The following is a 20,862-nucleotide window of genomic DNA, read 5'->3' as shown; positions in this document are numbered from 1 at the left end:
TTGTATACTGTAACAACAATGCAACGAAAATAGCCAAGTAAATCGGAGGCAGAAGAATTACGATACTAAATAAATAATTTCCGATTGACAACAAGAGTCCAAAAAAGGCGCAGACTTGGCGCGGCGGCGTTTGACGGGATGCCCAAGTTTTTTCCGCGACGAAATGGCATGCAGCAACCTTCTCATTACGGGAAACTGTTTTTGTGCGCAACCGGAATAAACAATTTTCCTCCGCCGCCATCTTGAATTGATTACTGGTGACAATTTGCAAATTTCATATTTCGCAGAGCTACTCACCGGAGATTGTTGCGTCGCCATTTTGACTTTTTCCCGCGCGAACGGTGACATCGACTGTGGGAATCTACTGCATAATCCCGCGCAGTATTCCGTCTTTCCCGATTTTAAAAAACGGGAGGGTCGCGGCTTTTTACGGCTCCAACGGATTTTTTAATGGTGAGAAATTCCGCGGAATGGGAAAGGCGTTTTTTACCACGAGGGTAGAACTGAGTGCTCGGCGCACCCTCCTGCAAGAAGAATAGCGCGATTTCGGGTTAAAAAGGTGCTTTTTATTTCCAGCAAAGAGATTTCGCGATTCTATAGAACTAGGAGTTTTTTAGCTCAAAAATACGGGTCGCGGCGGGGGGAATGTAGGTTACATTAGGGGCGGAAAGGAAGTTTTTGATCAAAAAATGCACTTGCGGACCCCAACTGCTACCCGTGGGAAGATTCGCACTTGCTTTCCTGTTTTACGGAAGATTTTTTACCCCAGAGTTCCCACGTTTCGCCCTCGATTATTCATTTATTCACTACCCCAAGTTTTTTGCTGATAAATTAAGCCAATTGTTTGGATCGAAGGTCTCAACTTCTGGAAACTTCCAGAAACCACTAAAAACTTTATATCTATAAGGATTACATCTATAGGCCTACATGCACAGATTGTTGCAATTCCCTTCAAAACACGCTTTAAGTTTAGTTGTTGGTTATTTTCAAAAAGGCTACGGAATATATGGTTTTTATTTTAAACGTTTCTAGTTTCTTTTTATCATAACAACTGTTCCAAATAAACAAACACGTTTTTGTACACCAACTTGTACGATTGTAGGAGAGAAATCTGGTTTACCACAGAATGTACTACTTAAGTACACAATTGCCATTGCCTATTGTACGTTAGTACAAAAATACAACTGGCAAACATCTCACGTATATTTAATATCCTGTGAAACGATAACAAATGTACATAACAGTTAAATTGCTTGACTTCTATTGCACCATTCAGAACAGTAGTTTTTATAAACTGTTGTAGTTTTTAATGCAACGATTGCTCTAATGAAACACATGTGTTTTTCTATAGGAACATACATAGAAATCCGTTGTACCATAACGCGAACAATAGATCAACTTACTAAACTTTACGCTCATTTTATATTCTCTCCAGAAAACACGTTTACTAAAAAAAAATTAAAAATTCGTTATTCCAAAAATTTACAGTCTTTATTTAATTCTATTGTCGACGTCACCTTATCCTCTACCTTACACGGTTAATCAGTTCAACGGTCGTTCTGTGACTTTTTTCTCCAGTTAACGGAAACGTCCGCCATTTTGTGTGCTCAGACTGGAGTTGGAGCAGTGGCTCCAGGTGGCACGTGCTGGGGGATGGAAGGGGTAGAACCAAAACAAACTGTGCACAATACAACCCCGTATGTCGTAGGTACCCCAGTGTTGATAGATTAAACGTCACCCGTGCCATTGGGGCTGGTTTGTAATGACGGGTTTCGATCAAATACAGTTTGAATTGTAATTCAAACTGATTTACGCTTCAATTACCTTGAACGTTTACATGTAATTACATTTTATGGACAGGTACGTCAAATTTGTTTAAAAAAGACCACGACCAGTGCAAAAAGTTCATAACATTTGTGTATTTATTAACTGGTTAGGTTGGGACAACGTTGATTAGATATAGTTTGTTTTAATTTTAGCTATACAAATGTTATAGTAAGATTAATTTAACTATTCAAGCGTAATTTAAAGAATTCTTATATCCCATTCTTTCAATGTAATGAAATAGTTTTTCTCCGTTTTGTTTAACTTCGTGTGTGTATGCATTTAAAACTTACTCATAGTACATCATAAGCTAAAACTCCACTCTCATTATGGTATATTTTTAATTATAACGTATTAAGAAATTGTATACTTACAAAACATTTAGTAAGGTCTGTAGAACGACTTAGCTGTCAATCTTTAATTGAAAACAATTCAACTCATTCATATTTGATAAAACCCATTTACAGAGTGGAAACGTAAATAATTTATTTTTTATCAAAGAAGTGGAAAGCTACAATTCTCCCTCGAACATCTTTAGCTCACTTGCGAGCAAAATCTCCCTGATTCGTACCCTTATAACCAAATGTTCGCACACTCTAAATTTGAATCACATTACTCATGCAACTCAATTCTCTCGTGTGACTTGTAACCTAAAAGTCATCTCCATTTATCTAGCCATTTCGATCTCACAACCAAATACATTTTACTCACCCTGAATTTGAACCCCATTACTTACTCTCATATTACTCTTCGATCTTGTCACATCACTCAATGTCACTAACGCCCCCTATACGTTACAGAGTGCATGATTTGTTCACATTATTGCAGAATTAGCCAATGAGGAGCCATATGTGCCTTCGCCCCGTGTCGAATTACTACACCAGGCTATACATTATGCAGTATTACCAACCCTTTACTATGATAATGTATCGCCCGCGAGGGAGGGGCGTGCGCACAATTCCCAAATGGATTTTTTATCTCCGCCAAAAATCAGGACGATTGTTTCGCGCTCTCGTGAAAAAGATTCGAGGGGACACCGTGCGTGTTAAGTATTTCAAAGCTAACAAAGTAGTGTGAAGAATCGAGGGAAAAGCGTTGTAACGAAAATGTTAGTTTTACAACGCCTGTAGAGTGAAATAGACGAATTTGAATTTAATTTGTAACAAAAACTCTACTTAATACGCTTTTTGGTTGATACACATGTAATTTAAATCAAACGACTGCTAGGGTGGTTTGGTTATTATTATATTGTTTGATTATTATGATACCAACCCGAAAGATAACGTATTTTGAGGAAGTTTAGTGATTGAAGTTAAGTTTTTGTTACTAAGAGGGTTCCACCAACTGGCTGTTTCCGCGTAAACATGGTCCTACTAAAAAGAACCTCTTGGCATTATTAAAGTGTTAATCGAGTTGAAATAAACTGTAAAATGTCCACAAGGATCGAAACTGTTCACCGGCTGAACTGAAACTTCGTAATTGTTTCTTTAGGTATTTACAAAATCATTTGGAAAATGTGCAAATTAGTCTTTACATGCGATTTTAACTTCTAAATAATAGTTATAAATTATATTTGCTCCACCCACTGCAAGCTCTTATATGTTAAGAGCACAAGCACACAATCATTGGAAACAAATTAACTTTAGAATGTTGAGAGCTTGTAGGCCTACCGTAGAGGCATGTTCAGGAGCATTAGCATGTTTGGCCTCCATCTTGAATTGCCTGGGTGGAACCCCCTTAATTCAGTCTACTTTTGAGCGCCTGGATCCAGTTTCAAACTATCAAAAAACTATTTTTAGACTTTTTACTCAGAGCAGAATTACAGAAGCGTCAGTTTTCTCTTTTTAGGCACCATATCCTCAGTAGAGTGGTGAGATATATATAATTAAATGAAGAATTGTATCACAATTCATTCAACTTACTATACTAACCTAATATTCATGTGACTTCTTTCTATTTGTTCAAATCTAGTACAGAGGAAAGTTTACAGGAAGTAGACAAGCGTTATGCAATTTTCGAAATTCATTACAGTTGATCTACGCGTTCGTCACAGAATCTATCACCAATCATTCGCACTACAGTAACCGCTTTCCACGCATTCCCGATTATTTTACGTGCCTGTAACCCCGGGAGGGAAAGTTCAATCTAAGTTAGCCCGGAAACCGACGCATAAACCCTAATTGCCTATAAAGTATTGTTTTATTTTCCGGCGCAAATATCATAGTTACTACCCGCAACTTTCTAACACGGAGTTAGTTGGCCAATTATTCGTTTTATTGTTCGCAATATAACTCGGTGAATGCATTATGAGAATGACTTATGTATGCGTTCGCGCTGTTACACACAACCCCGTTCCATTAAGTGCTGCACGAAATAGAAATTAGTACTCTAGTGTCTTAGTGTTTAGGAGAAGACAATGTAGCATGTTTAAAACTATTCCGGAGTTTAATTTTTTCCCTATCTATTGCTCAGATCAATTTTTCTGTATAAATTCTAAGATGTTGACGTATCATCTCTATCGAACCACTTGCTGATTTATTGAAGCCAGGACTCACATATTGGTATGTTTGTCGATATAATCTGTTTGCATTTTTGACAATTCCTTTGTTTTTTTTGTTTTTTTTATGAATTTGTTAATCACAAATAGTTTAGTTCGCATAGATATTCGCACAAGAACGAGATTAGGTACGAGATGTCATGAGGAAATATCTACATCGGAAGCATCACATAATCAAACTCACTTACCCCAGAAATATATTTATTATTTATATTATCGTGGAAATTTGAACTAACCGTATACATTGGCTTAGTAAAAATAATAATCTTCCTCCCAAATGTTTTCCTTATGAAAAAGGTTCAATTTTATTTAAAAATAGAATTTCATGTTACGTAAATGCCTCCATTGCCACTATATGTACCAGTAAGCTATGTACGTTTCTAACTCTTAAATTAGTATTAATGCCAAATAAAACCGTTTAACAAATATCTGAATATCAGAACTGTCTATTTCCATACAGTTTTGAACCGCCATTAAAAATATTCAAATCCTCCATCGCAACTGGGAGGGATGCAAATATTCAACCCTTGCGTATGCAAACACGATTGGCCCGTGCTAGGGGTGCGTTGAAGGGGTGATCAGTACTGGTTACTTCCCTTAACGTACGTAGTTTTTTAACCTCCATTAAAATTCAAATCCTCCATCGCAGCTGGGAGGGATGCAAATGTTCAACCCTTGCGTATGCAAACGATTGGCCCGTGCTAGGGGTGCGGTGAAGGGGTGAGCAGTACTGGTTACTTCCCTTAACGTACGTAGTTTTTTAACCTCCATTAAAATTCAAATCCTCCATCGCAGCTGGGAGGGATGCAAATGTTCAACCCTTGCGTATGCAAACACGATTGGCCCGTGCTAGGGGTGCGGCGAAGGGTGCGCTGTACGTTACAGGGTTACGCCATTGGTTACCGCGTGTACGCCGCAGGTGCAAACCCTTTGGTCGTTACTTCCTTTGATATAAATGAAGAAGGAGACGACAATAGTGCTGCTACATTAGTGATTCTTTTATCCCCAGGTCGGGTGGCGGCTGCTATTCAGCAAGGGTTGCCCGTGCCGTGGGGCTGCGCATGCGCGCCTCGTGCGGCTCGTTCTATTTCCTCGTGTAGAATATCTATTTCCTGTTTAGAACCTCCATCTCTATTTCCTGTTTAGAAGCTCTATTTACTTTTGTAGGAGTTGTATACCTGATATATGTAAGAGTTTATTTGTGTTTTGCTAGAAAGCTCACTTCTCAGGAAATAACCCCTAAACGTGTGTCTGGACCCCATTTTTGTGTACAGCATCTGTAGAACATTATTTATGTTATGCGCAGGAGTTTACTCCATAGAACATTTGCTCCTTTACCTATTAACGTAGAACTTATTTAGGGATCTAATATTTTTTATAACATCCTATTATTCACTTAAACATCAATTTTATACTTTACAACTTCTTCAAGTTCTTTATAATCATTTTGTTTAGGAAAATATTTTGCGAGTTAATTTTGCCAACCCTTATTTTTGTATGTGTTGACCAGAATTCAATCTCCAAAAGATTAAACCTTAGGTAGAATCTCCTTGTAGGTATACATTTTCATGCTAGACATCTATAGATTTCTAAAATATTTATTTTAGATTAGCGACTTAACCTACCCTGGTAATGAAATATATTGTGCTCAATATATTTCTGGCCTTTAAAAGTTCGGTGTTATAGCTAGCCTAATATAGTTGTTTTCAAAAACAGTAGTTTAGTTATAAGTACACAAGATACACGTATAATAAAAATAGATAAGATCTTAAATACACTTTTCATAATATGATTGTCTATAAAAACTATAAAAATCCTTAACGTATGAAGGTTTGAATTCTCGCAACATTTTGTAATTCTCCAACGTTCCAAGCCCAAACGAACGTCAACCTCAGTTTACCAACCCAAATTTCTTTACCTACAAAGAGACGTCTTGTTTAGAGAATGAGGACCGCAGTAAAAAGTGCCGTGTAAAGAATAGATAAGAGGACAAAGACGTCCACAATTCCGCGCCGCGCTGAATCCAATTGGGCTTCAAAGCTTTTCTTTGCTGATTTAACTTGATTTTGTTTGCCATCCTGATTTCGTTCTATTCAAAGTGCACCTCTTCAATAAGGAAATAGCGGCCGCCATCTTGTCATCGAATGTTTTTGGCAGATTAAAAGAAGACTCCCTCCTCCATTATTCAACTACTGCCCTTCAAAAACATTCTTCGCTCAAAGGTTGGCAAAGGCGACTTTCGTTAGTTTATCTCAGACAAAGGTGTGGAAAACGTCTCACTGAAGCACTCTTACTTTTTGTTTGTGTTTACAAATTCGAAGAGAAGTTTTAAAAGATACGTTGAATTATTTTGTCTTGGTCAATAACTACTTTTTTCCTCACCAAAAGCTTTTATTATGTAGGTGAATATATATTGTTATTAGGTAAAACATGTTGTGATAAGTTATTAATTTTTATCAAATATTTTGTTGAAACCCACTATTGAATAAATTCATACAACGTTTACTGAATTCATATGAAAAATTTCATTATGAACAACATATGTGTGCAAAGTTTTATGAGGTGTTATAACATCATTTCCAATTGTAATTCAAATCTATAATTTGTAGGCCTTGAGCTGATCCTGTGACTAAATCAGTAAACTACCTTCGTGAACCAGCTTTAAAGGGGTTTAACACATGTTACGGCCGTTTCAGCATCACTGTGCCTTCTTCAGACATTTTAATTTCATCCAAACATAGCTTATGGGCCTAATCTATTCATTGTAAACTATATTCATCTAATATTTTACTAACTATAAAAAAATCTAGTTAAATTATTTTAAGCCTACACCTCACCATCATGATAAAATTAGACTATTCACAATCGTTGAAAAACTGACAAAGTCCACACCTCACACTTTATATAGCCGAACCACCCCTACTTTCAGCAGATATTTCAAAGGTCCAGCCCGCAGATGATGTTCCCGAGCAGATGACGGCCCTCCCTCCACCCCCATATTGATTGTTGGACGTCGTCAGCTGACCACCCTAATTGTTGTCCACTACACCCCCCCCCCCCTCCCCCAACTAAGATCCCTTATGGTCACTCACTAACTGAATATGAGTCATATTGCTTCTTAATCGATCGTGACGAAGCTGGTTGACCACCTTTGTAGAAAGAAGTGAAAAATATTTTGAATATTGCACAGGTTAATGATAGCCTGTCGGTACTTTCTTCTTGGTATTCACACAAAGACAAGGTCATACCCGAGATGATTGACTTCGATTATAATCGATTGTGTTCAAACTAGATGTTCAGCTTTGGGATAAGGAAAATATTTGAAAATGTTTGGTTGACATCTCAAACTAGAAGGTCTATTGGTCTGCTACCAAAGACTTTCCTTGGTAGTCCGCAGCAGGACAAGGTCAGACACAAGATGACTGGCAACTTCGGACAATGCGATATCTGGGTTAATTATTCGAGGACAATTAATAAACCGTAGTCAAGGTCAGAGCCTGCGGTTAGGTCTCCGATGGTATACAGGAATGTCTCGGTCATTAGGAGTGTAAAGAACCTCCTTTGTATTGCCACTGAATATGCATTCATGCGTCGTCCAAAATCTCTGCATAGCAAGGTAATATGGCAATCAATCAGTACATGAAGTAATTTATTGAAAGCTGAACCAATCTTCATTTCAGTTTTGAATTTTACGATCTTGTGTGATTACTGCACCATGATCACTCCCTGTTCCTACTTGCCTACTTCTATATAATTATTTGGCGCGATCAATTTTATGGACTCATTATACTCGTCAAGTGTAAGGAGTTGTTGATCTTATTTCAATTCGTGGTATTCAACGTAAAACCTCCTTGACCAAGAGTTCAGTGTCAACTTTTTTCAAGAGCCGTGTCAATTGACTGTCCAGCGCAGTCCCGGAAAACGATATCGAACGGTTTACGGCGTTCGCGGAATAACGGCCTCGCTCCAGTCCACTCCAGAGATGGTGATAACAGTCTTCAACGCGTTTACGGGGTTTCTTCGAATCCGCAACACCTTTGTTATGACTCATAAGTTTTCAGTTCATAAACAGGCAATAAATGTTCGGATTTGGTTTTGCATGAAGGAATGGAGCGAGGCATAATATCGCCTTAATTAAAACTGAGACGAAACTCATTTAATCTATTGTTGACGTTTTAGTGTTTTCTGTCCGGGGAAATGAATGTTCAGTCACGTCTGCTCTGGGTTGGTTCGTGTTACGTAATTTACGTCGATTTGATTCTGCGACTGAGTTGGTTGAAAAATCTGTATCTATATTCTTGCTTTTGTTGAAGTTTAGAGTACTTAGGTTCTCCATATCCGATGTATACAGAATTTTCCATTAGAAACATTATCACCACACCAATATTAAAAGTCAACTCTAAAAAGTTATTGAGTTTCTTGCAATGTGCAATCCTAAAAAAATAAGTTAGAAAAAATAACTATTTAGAATGAAATAAAATTTTCAATATTTCGGTGAGCTTGACTCTCTTGTAGTCTCCGGACATCCGCAGAAGAAAACCTTCATCAACTCTTTGCGTATTCCACGTCGCGTTGTGTGCGTGACCGTTTACCGGATCATAGTTGCTCTCGTTCAGCAATCTACAATTAACCTTTCCGCGAAACGATTTATCCCTGACTGCCTACAATCGCTCAAACAATTAAAATCGCTAATGATTCCGCATTTCACGATGTCCTTAGCAACGATGCAGATTTCTCTTCGAGGAAACCTCGATGATTCTATAAAGTCTGCGCCATGTTTGTCAATGCGTTCTACTTTTTGCGATTCTGATTGGTCCGGTCTGATCCGCCGTGTCTATTGGACTCGAAAGGCCTGATTTAGGTAGTAATTAGTTAATTGTCAGTTGGCATTTTGTAATGGAGCATATGATGTGAAATGCTTGCTGGTAGTGAAAGAAAGTAAAGCAATTAGATGGTTTGACAGAAAGGTTGACTTACCTCCAATGGTACCTGTGTTTAAAGATTTGCAACAATTTCACATTTGGAATTGAAGAAAAGAAACTAAAGTAACTAGTTTTACTGAAGGATTCTGTTGGCTATGGACGTCATCAACATTCTTTTCGGGCTGTTTTCACAAACCCTTTGTAGGGTTTGCGCCAGTGTTAGATAAATTATTCCTATATTTCCAATCTAACTTTTGTTTTCTGTTGCAGGCGCCCAGTTACCTTGGTTGAAGGAGGAGAACCACTGGATAAAACAGGAAGATGAGAGGAAAGCTGCCCTTCACGCAAGGCTTGGCCTGCCTACACCTCCTTCAGGTAAATTAATACTTAAATACCAGGATTTAATCGTAGAATTACACTTTATATTTATGTTTCCCCAACAATGGAATTTCTCGTAACTTTTTTGTGAGGGAACGGTCCAAACCCTGGTCTTGTTACTATTTAACGTCGACCTTTTGTCAGCATCATTAATGAATTCCCAATGACAATGGCATCTGAGTTTAGTAACGATTGCGTTTGGAATCGAACCAGTGGCTCTGGATTTGAAGGTGAGCTTTATAACCTCTCGGGTAGACAGATAAAATGCTTGAGAAAAAACATTCAAAATGAAACTCACTAATAAATCATCTCTAGGAACATAGTCGTGCTCCAATATGTTAAAAAGACGGCTCCGTTCAATTTTTCAGAATGGCTCAAGCAAGAGGATGACAAAAAAGCTGCCCTCCACGCAAGACTTGGCCTACCTACACCTCCTTCAGGTAAATGCGTGTTTACAATATTGTATCATAGAGTTAAACTGTTCAAAAATACATCTACCATAATTAGATGAGTACTATGATCACCCAATAAAACTTAAACCTAACGTATTAAGATCAAAGAATAAATTATCTTTAGAAACATAACAGTGCTACAACCTTTTTGAAAATACGGCTTCATTCGATTTTTCAGACTGGAACAAACAAGTGGAGGAGAAACAAGCCGCCCTCCACGCCATTCTTGGCCTGCCTTCAGGTAAATGACTTCATGCAATTTTAGGAATTAATTGGAAAATTACACTTGTAACAATGCAAAAGTATATCTTCCAAATTTTGAAGCAACAAGGCTAAACATTAAATTATATCTATAAACATAATCTTGCTCCAACTTGTTGAAAAGACGGTACCATTTGATTTTCAGACTGGAACAAGCAAGAGGTAGACAAACAATCTGCTCTTCACGCCAAAGGTCTGCCTACATCTCCTTCAGGTAAATGATTTCTTACAATGTCAAGATTTTGTTTATGTACCCATGAAAATACTTGAAATAAATCATTAAAATCCAGCTTAACAAGGACAAAAAAAAAAAAAAAAAAACAAAAAATCATCCCTGGAAACATAATTGCATTACAGTTTGTTAAAATAATGGCTAAACTGTAAAACATTACTAAAGTTCAGAAGTCTTCTTAAAAACCAAGTCTCAGTTATCAAACAATTTCCTCACAATCTAAAAAATAATAAATCAAACTAGAGTTACATACTTTAAGTAATACCCGGTGTTAGTAAATAATTAGTTTTTCAATAACCCTTGCGAAGTAACACCCCTTCTTGACCCTGCAATCGAAGGTCCTTAGGGACGAAAAAGGCCGCGGCAATAAGGGCACTTGGCCGGGAGAAAACTCAATTTGAATAGAGGGGCGTCAAAGTGTTCTTTATTTAAAGTTAACTTAATTCAAGTTCCCACCACTTTGGCCACTATGGTGAAAGAGGGTGGGGTTTTCAAGGACTTTTTGAAACACTCAATAACCTTCATAGTCCCTGGGTGGGGGAGTTTATATTTTAGGTTTGGACTCTATGAAAAGGCTGTAATAACTGTGTAAAGTGTGGCTAAACTGTTTATAATTTAATTCTACTATTTATAATTTAAAAGGTAATCATCGACTGTGAGTACTAAAGTAGAACTCCCTTCTCCATAACACAGAGAGCATGGTGGAATGATCTTGTAATACTGTGCTTCGTTTGAAGTTCTATATTCTACTTCAGTTTTGCATACTATGACAGTTCATATAAATACCTTTAATATTAAAATATTCAGTATGTATTTTATGAAACCCATAATGTTTCTTCGTGTTGGTATACGAAAGAAACTGTACTTCACACACTCCACTGATGGTTAGCTTAGTGTTTTTTTTATTTGGAAACTAACTGCAAAATTAACACGGACTTGGAAGAGTAATATCACAGTAGTGTTACTACAAAAATAACATGCATCTAAATATACAGGGTTATTACAAATGATGTTCCTGATTTAGATTATAAATATTACTGGGTTAATTTGTTTCAAGACTATTTTAGTTGGTACCATTGGAAATAAAAACTCATAAAGTTTCATATACATTGGTTTGGGTGCATATCAGCTGTTTGTCAAGTCAATTGTTGTAAGTGTTGTGTAATGGTTGAATTTGAAGGCAGGAAAGCTTTTTGCCAGTTGGAATATTACATTAACCAATCTGTTATTAGTGTGCAACGACACTTTAGAACCAGGTTCAACGATGATCCTTCTTGTAACCACTATATTGGCAAGTCACACTTAAAATTTAAGAGAAATGGCTGCATTTGAATGTTACTTGTAGTAGGGCTGAACTTAACAATGTGCTGCCTGAGAAATGGAACGAGCTCGGTGGTCCGAACAATGACACACCCCTGAACTGGCCTACAAGATCTCCGGACATCACCCCCTGTATTTTTTTCTCGTGGGGATACATCAAAGATAAGGCGTACACACCACCGTTATCAGATAGCATACTTGAGATTCAGGAACGGATTACCAATGCTATCGAAACAATAGATCAAGACACACTTTTCAAAGTCTAGCAAGAGCTTGACTACATTATTGACATCTGTCGTACCACAAGGGGTTCCCGTATCGAGCATTTACAGTTCTGTGTATCTGTGTCGAAACTTTTTGAGTTTTTCAAAAGTTGTAACCATTTAATTTCTTTGTATAACAAATAAAACTATATTTTATGTATGTTTGAAATCATGAACATCATTTGTAATAACCCTGTATTTAGACTACACTAAATCAAATGTAAATTGGTAACAAAGTAAAAATGCTACGTACCTTTATTCTTGACAAGTTCATCATGAATCCCTTAAGCCCCTTATATGCCAGGAAGCACCCGTGGCTCAAGATGAACTTTTAACGTCTTTGACGTGTCATCTGCTTCTCCTTGAGATCGGAGACCCTCAGGTGTTCTTCCTCTTCGCTTAACTAACCTCACAGCCTCACTTGAGTGTCAAAGACGCTTTTTGATGTCAACCTTTCCAAAGGCAAAACATCTGCTTGCACGCGACACCAACTTATAGCCTGCTTAAGACTTATATTGATCAAGGCAAGTAAACTCATGTCAGAAGAGAGTTTTACAATGTTTGGAAATTTGTACATCAATATCTTATTATATCATGGTCCTCAGTTATTTGTCAACCATGATGTAACCGTTGGTCATTGGATCTGCGGTTGGATATAGTTGATCTCTGAATAATCATATCATCACACTTCAATTAAGTAGGGATGAACTTTGGGTTCGTATTTAAGCTGGATATGAATGCACAGAGAGTATAGTAGCTTTGCCAAAGAAGATGAGCTTCTTCTCTACCCAGGATAATTGAAAAGCATAATGATCAAGGACATCTGGTTACAGTTTTGAACTATCAAGTCAATGGCTTTTGCTCAGGATTGAACCGGTGATCTTCAGAATTTTTGTTGAGCACTACGACCAGCTACCCAGCACCATTTGTAAAGAGTAGTGTGCCTAATTTACTTGGTAATATTTACGAAATACAGTAAAAAAGACCTTAAAGGACGTAAGGACGTCTAGACCGGACGAATACAGAGATCAAGCAACGGCGGCAGGTGTGTATGAGTTATAACCCGTGTACTACAATGAAAACGAAGACCATAAAGCCGTTTACAGCCAATATCCCGATCGGCCCTCCCCCTTTCAATCTTTTAACACTTGTTCCCGCTTTTTTCCGCACTTGTGTGATTTATGAAGGATCATTGGCAATCACTGCTGAATCATAACCTCACTTCTTGAAACCGGAGAGGGAGTTCTTGCTTTATTTGGGTTGTTAATGTTGAAAGGGCGCTTATGTCCTCTTACGACAGTGTGTATGATAGTGTTGAATGAATACTTGAAATATGTTTAACGGGGAAAAACGTCGAAGTTATAGGCCATATCCAATAAAATGCCATAAATACTAGTATGTTTTACTACACACTAATGTCATGCCATGCATTGATGTAATATTACGTAGATTTGGTACTGACTGAAATATTAAATGTTCTATAATTCGTTTACTAAAAGCATTGCGTTCGTTTTCAAAACTATAAACAGCTACTAACTTTTCTCACTATCTAACCGGCGACCAACAGATTGTTATTAAACTAATATAACTAATCAGCTACTAATCTATTCCTCTATTAAATACTCCCGGTTTTAGCAATCTCTAAAATAAACACTCATGGTTTAATAATTCACGAATTTCCTTTAGTTCGCTTACAACCTTTCTTTGATTATAAGTACTCTACTACTACTTTGATTATAAATATACTCGCCAAACCTTGCATAAGGGTTTATACAGAAACCTTTTTCAACTATAAGAATTTGAGATTAACCTCCTAACCCAAACAAAATCATCGCAAAAATGGAAACCAACAAAAAGAAACCCGGTGCCATACCGCGCCCCTGAGGTAGTCCGTGGTCCAGATGGTAGTCGCTACCACAAAGTCCACGCGCTAGACGGTCCAAAACAAGGCAATTATCGCCCTGATAGCATCGGCAGCAACTAACATTCTAATTAACCCCTGGATACTTGCAATTAGGACAAAAAGAGTCGTGAACGCCCAGCGGGGGATGAGTCATAATGTTCTCATTACTTCATTAGTTTCGACTCCGTGTTGGAAGCTGGGCAACATTTTACCAGACTTGATCACAGTAAGCTCAGCGCGTGTCGTGTACTAAAAACGCTAGAAATATCTATAGGAGAATTTGTTTTAGTCTCTATTGTTCCTCATACCTTTTAAATCCTTTCAAATTTAATTTTTTTACGATTTTTATATTTAAAAGTGCCTTGACTTTTATTTTCACCGTATGAAGAATAAACATGTATGGTTTAGATTTAAAAACATAACAAGTTAAAATATTTAAATGGCTAACACTTTAGGCAAAACTGTTGATCATAACCTTTATGTAAATTGAATTTTACTCCATACACTTATACAAAACTAGCTGTACCCGCGGGCTTTGCCCCGTTTAACTTCTTAATTTTCAAGATGAGCTCGTTCGCATGGCTTGATCACGTCCTAGTTGAAGTTCGTTCGCTACGCTCACTCACCTTTAGGTTGGAGCTCGTTCGCTGCGCTCACTTGCCTTCAGGTTAACTCGTTCGCTATGCTAACTCGCCTCCAGGTTGAAGTTCTTTCGCTACGCTCACTCACCTTTTGGTTGCAAATTAGCTGTGTCATAAATTTAAAAAAATAATAGTGCTGCACCCTGTTGGTAATCCTTGTAACTTTAATGCTATTGAACATCATAGAACAGAACCAACTTGTTTAATTGAAACAGCTGTTAAGATTCTTTAATTCCATTTAAATATGAGTACTCATAAGGTTAACATGAGAAAATCCAGAGCCACTGGGGCGGAGCCCGAAAGCTCGATCAGAATAAAAACTACTTAGTTTTCCTATTTAATGCCCAAAGAATCGGTGTACCGAATTTCAGCCTTCTAGGTAAATGGGAAGTGGGAGAATTAGTGATGAGTGAGTGAGTGAGTGAGTCAGTGAGGGCTTTGCCTTTTATATATATAGATTACTGTAGTTTATATCCTACTAACACAATTAATTGAGTTTATTTATTTAAAAAGAATTAAGGATCCCTTTTGCTTTGGATTTAGTATTACTGTATATCAGTGGTCGTTATTATATACCTAAATATATTTGGAGAAAGCTTTTCACGCATTCATAATTTCTCTACTCTTTCCCCTGAACCTTGTTCGTTACAAATTATAAGTCCTATCGTATTTTCATAATGAAATAGACGGGTTTATTAACCAACGTTTTATATGTGTTAAACACACACAAAATGGCTATGTATGTCCTAAATTGTACAATAAAGTACATTTTATTTTATTTCATAAATGAAATCTTACGTAAAATGTCCATCCTGTTTTATAGTGTTCTTTGACTAGTGAAACAAGAAATAGCCCATCTAAAGACCAATGTATATACAGAGGACTCTATATAGGAGCGCAAAAGAAAGCATTTCAATTTCACAGTAATTTGAATGCCCTTTATAAACACAGTTTTGCATCGCAGAAGCTTCGTCTTCAGATCGGTTCTCGGGTCATCTTTTATTTAAGCTCTCACCTCCTTTGCGCCCTTTTTGCTTCGATATCGTCTTTTAATATTCTTGACCGTAGAATCTCTCGGATATAAAGCCTACTTTATTGTTAGGTATTATTTTAAGTGAACCGAATGTGTTTAGTAATCTTTGAATTTAATTCAGTATTATCATAGACTACGTAACAATAAACTGTTTATATTTTAACTGTCAGTGAATAAGCTACCGAAATGTAGACTGGGATTGTATCACGACGATCTAAAACATATGAGCTCTTTCAAATCATAAGGACGTATCAACTTGAACCATATTCTTGGACGAATAAGGAGTAAATGGAACCTATATATGAGCAGTCTTGAGATACATAGGACAACCTCCTACAAAGGCATCTAAGAATGAACTTCATTTTCCCTCGCAGTAACCAGCGTTTACCACAAGCATTGCTGGTGATCAATGGACCAGAGAAATGTCTACATACTCGGGCAGAACGCTTGTTGGCAAATGCTGTTAAGGAGGCCGGAAACAGTAAGACAATGGGGTATGAGCTTGCGCGTACTCGTCCTGCTGGATGTTAATAGGCCTGTTAGCTTAATGTGGTTGTGGAGTTGGGTGAACGAGGCAGAACGAGCACCACACACGCACACACACACACACACACATGCAAGTGGTCCACAATATTTGGCACAGTGAATTATCGTATGAAGAAAACTATATATTTTATACTAAAGAAGTAAATTTGTTGTATTAAAAGATAAATCTTCAATGGTCGCAGGTTGAAATTTGTTTGAGGCTTTTTGCAATGAAATATACAGGTTCTTTTAATTAGGGGGATTTTTAAATATTGGGAAACTATCTTTACTACTAGTAAGCTTATGACGATGCTAACACTCATAATTTAGAACTTACAAATTCCTGTTACAAGGTTTTCATTTTATTTTGAATTTTTTTTTAATCGTTGTGTTATGTAAGTGTTATTATTTACCGTCCTACATCACGAGGATTTTAACAATCATATTTTTCTAGATAAGTTTTTGAACTTCATTTCGTTAATTGTATATACTCATATTTTTGTGTTTGTGCTAGTTAGGTGAGAGTATAATTGGGTTAACACATTTCATTTGTTTTGAATGTACGAAATACAATTTCAAATAGTTGAAAACTACAACTATTGCAGTTCTAAGATGTTCAATACAGCAGTTTTTCAACAGCAACCCCTACATCAGTTCCATCCCTGACGCGCGATCTTGTCCCAATCATTTTCACCCTTTGGCGGGAGCCAGGCATGTCCTGGCGCTATTGTTGGTTCTAGCACACCACAATCCCCCTTCAATTACATTTCTATTGGCTCACTGTTATCTGGGATGACGTCATTCAAAGGGATTTAAAATGAAGGATCGATATAGAACTTCAATGGGAAGCTACAGTGGCAAGGAGTATTCCCAGCAGTTAGCCGTAGCTTGGAAATGTTTTTACTATTGTATCACTAAACTGCAATTATTGTGATTAAGTTAGCTACTGATAAAGATAGTTGCTGATAAATTCAGATTGGCTAGTTATAGCGTGAATCTTCAATACTGAAGCAAACATCCCCCCCCCCCAGCTGATGCAAATTGTTTAATTTTAGAACACTACTTATAAAATATTTTTTGAAGTAAATTATCAGATTCTTTTAGCCTTTACTCGTCTGAATGTTTCAATTTAGGATTCCACTATAATTTACGCTAAATATTTAACGAATTCCTGAACACCTGAAACATGTTTTTATTGTTAATTGGTCTAGTCCTAGTATTGCAGATTCTGGTTATTTTAAGTAATGTTTGTTATAGATTTTTTAATATTTTAAGATTGTTTAATAGATTGTTGGTATGGATTGTTTTACATTGTTTTCATAGATTTTTTATATATTGTTTTATAGTTAGTTTTTATGAATTGTTTATTAGTATTAAGGACAAGAGTTGTTTTGAAAAGCAGAAATATTGTATCTGAAAAACGCTTGCTAAATAAAGACATTATTATTATTATTATAACACAAAGATATACGATGAAAATAGTCCGACGTTTTGTAAAATTACTTCGGGATGGACGAATTCCCTATTCCCTGCATCCTGGCCAAAATCATAAATCAAGAATCTAAACAATACACATTCAATAACGCCTATCAACTCACTAATTCTTCACTCAACTTTTCCATCGCTTGTTTAAAGCTTCCACAGTTTCAATCTGGAATATGTTTATAACGGAGCCGTTAGCCCAGACGTAACACACTCCAAAACCAAATTGCTCCATTTAATCTTTTACACCCTCAGTGACCTACTTTCTCCATTTAAACAATTAAATCTCCTTTAACGGCACATAACCCGAGTTATGACTAACGCTATCTCACTTCTCATTTGCCTGATACGTTTCAACTTTCTTTCAATCTTCCGACACAACCATAAACTGTTCTGTATTAGCTGTGTTTTATGTATGCACTTTTCCTGGCTACTTATTTTGTCTAGGCGTTGGTCATACTCAAGATACATCTTGGGTGATGTGTAACTTGGTGTAACGCTTAGTTTTCAATGTTTTTGTCAATTTTAGTTTATATTTTGACCTCCTTTCCTGAATATATTAGATTTTCGTTAAAGTAATTAATTCTTATAATTTTACCGTTATCACGTTAGTATGGTACATACCTATCATAGCTTACTACTGGCAAGGAGTCCTTTAAATACTGTCCACACTAATCTGTGCTACTGGGAACTTAAATAATTCTCTGTCATCATTAATTTTTAAATCACCGTTATCAGATAGTTTGATATTTATTAAATATTAAATATCTAGAAGCACAAAACAGAGGCCTTAAATTTCCAAATTGAGAAAAGTTTGGAAAAAACCGAATTACCATGGCTTAAAATAACTTCTAATTTAACAGTAATATTTTACTGTATAACTTTCCCTCTTAGTTAGTGTATATTCCTCTTGTATCTCCAACCCATTTTTTTGTAAACTTGTAACATTTACTTTTACAGACACCTTACGAAGTAAATCCCACTCAAAAATAAAAATAACATTGCAAATAGGCTTCAAATGGCAAACACACGAGTGGAACTAATAAATTAGCTACAAAACAAGCTAGGCGGGCGAAGCTGAGAATCCAATCTATCATTTTCGTATCTTATTGACCCTCCCCCTCCCCTAGTCTTACGAGAGGGTGGAAAACAGGGGAAATAGCAAGGAGAGTAATTATTGCCACGATTCATTAAAAATAAAGCGAGAGATATAGAAGTGGAAACGTTAATAATCGATAGGAGAGCGGCGCAGACGCGCAGACTCCCTCCCCTTCACAAATTACCATTATTCTCTCTCTGCACATTGTTCTCTTTAATTACGCCTTTATTGGGCAACTTGTTTGGTCGTGATTCGCTTTTAATGAAATTTTGATACCCTTTGGAAACGAAACTGTAAACATAATATTGTTTATGTGTACAGTGAAATGGCTTGTGTTAGTCACGTTGTATGTTAGCGCATAGAGACAACATCTTGAGTTGAATGCTACATTGTATTGCAACAATGTAACTATTTTAAACAAGTTTAAATATGATGCGCTCATCACATGATGATTATACGATGATCATATCTGGTTCGATGAATCAGTTTGATCTGGCTGGCACAGATTATGATCATAAGTTCAGGCTGAGTTTAACTGTTTAATGAAATGATTCCTGCCTACGATTTTGTTAAATTTATTTCAAAGACTAACGATTTTTAATTTTTACAACCTATGATGAAGTTATTTCAGTTGTACTTTTTAAGATAGTTTTTCTACCTCTGATGCATTACGTTTTGCTACGACTGGGTCACTTTCAAACCACCAAAATGCCGCAAAGTTCTCGTCACATTTCAGTTCACTTTATGCATACTCTAATACGGTAGTTATTATAATTATTCAAAACTATGTGGGCAGTGAATTTCATCCCCTCTTAAATAAGTCTCAAACACTGTTGATCTTGATTCTTAAACATTCAATTTCCATTCAATCCCGGAACCGTTTTCTTTGCAAAATACGTCTGTTTTTATTTCAACCCCAAATGTAAACAAGACCGGAACTCGAGAAGTGACCGATGGAGGTAATTTATGCAGTCTGCTTCCGGTTCTCGTCAGTAGACGATTGGCAACCCTGCGAGATGGTGTGCTGCTGTCCACGTGAGTTGGTACAACTGCATTTGTAATAATGTTTAAACAATAAGTACATACGTAAAATAATATAGGAATATAATAAAATATAATATAAAGTACGTTGTTCTAGACGAGATAAAGACTATAAATTTAGTTTCACTATTTTAGTTTATTATAAATTGAAAAAAACCCAAGAGCTCCACTGCTCGTAATTTATGTCCATATCATTTCGAATTAGTTTATTAAAATTAAATAACAAACAACTGATCCAGTATGTGGTATCCTTTGAAATTCATGCAATATATTATTATTTGTTGAAATGTTATTCAAAATTTAAATTCCACTATTTTTCATACACTAGTTGTGTGGTAGTGAACGTGATAGTGTGGACTATAGGAACCTAGACGTTCCACCCCTTCGTTAAACGTGAAGCTACTTTTAGAATAAAAACGAACGTAGTTGGACAGTGACAGAGGCTGATGTAGATTACATGTTTCTGCCGACTACGTCGACGTTTATACCAACTTGTTGTAGACCTACCTTTGATGTCACATCAATAAAAACTAAAAGCGAAAATGAAACTGAGTAACTCATTAAAATATATTCTTTTGAGATTTTGTTAGAACTGATCTATATTAATGTCAAATTTAATATCCAACGGTCATGCACCTGTACAATAACGACAAAAACCAAACCTTTTCTTAACATTTTGTTTGGATCAGCAAACTCAACAATTAGTTAGATAAACGACAACAATCTGGTCGTTAACGATTTCCACCATCAATAGCAGAAATGCCTTGTCCGGCCCAGGTGTCCTGTTATTAAAAGATAATATTTCAACCCCTCCAGGGGCTAACTTCTTAATTAATAAGTGGGGGGGGGGGGGTGTTTGTCTCCAAAGAAAGCGTTCCTTCGCAGAGGGGCCGATTTAATAACAATCACTAGAATTAACGGGCACCAAT

General features: G+C 36.7%; 1 protein-coding gene across 3 annotated transcripts in view; it reads left to right on the top strand.

Moving 5' to 3' along the window:
- Window positions 1–20,862, top strand: part of LOC128987323 (POU domain, class 2, transcription factor 1-like) — an 81,890-nt gene that overhangs the window by 36,599 nt on the left and 24,429 nt on the right. For 2 of the 3 annotated variants that reach the window (XM_054408105.1, XM_054408104.1), the window contains exons 3-6: window positions 9,574–9,678; window positions 10,050–10,121; window positions 10,312–10,374; window positions 10,540–10,608. In XM_054408105.1, the coding sequence (XP_054264080.1) occupies window positions 9,574–9,678; window positions 10,050–10,121; window positions 10,312–10,374; window positions 10,540–10,608 (309 nt within the window). The remainder of the gene's footprint in view (window positions 1–9,573; window positions 9,679–10,049; window positions 10,122–10,311; window positions 10,375–10,539; window positions 10,609–20,862) is intronic. The other variant, XM_054408106.1, reaches the window with a different exon arrangement.

The sequence above is a fragment of the Macrosteles quadrilineatus genome, unplaced genomic scaffold (assembly GCF_028750875.1).
Source record: "Macrosteles quadrilineatus isolate MER2022 unplaced genomic scaffold, UCM_ALF_1.0 Scaffold_2__2_contigs__length_208266976, whole genome shotgun sequence".
In the NCBI taxonomy this organism is placed as follows: Eukaryota; Metazoa; Arthropoda; class Insecta; order Hemiptera; family Cicadellidae; genus Macrosteles; species Macrosteles quadrilineatus.
This window is presented reverse-complemented; position numbering and strand designations above follow the sequence as displayed.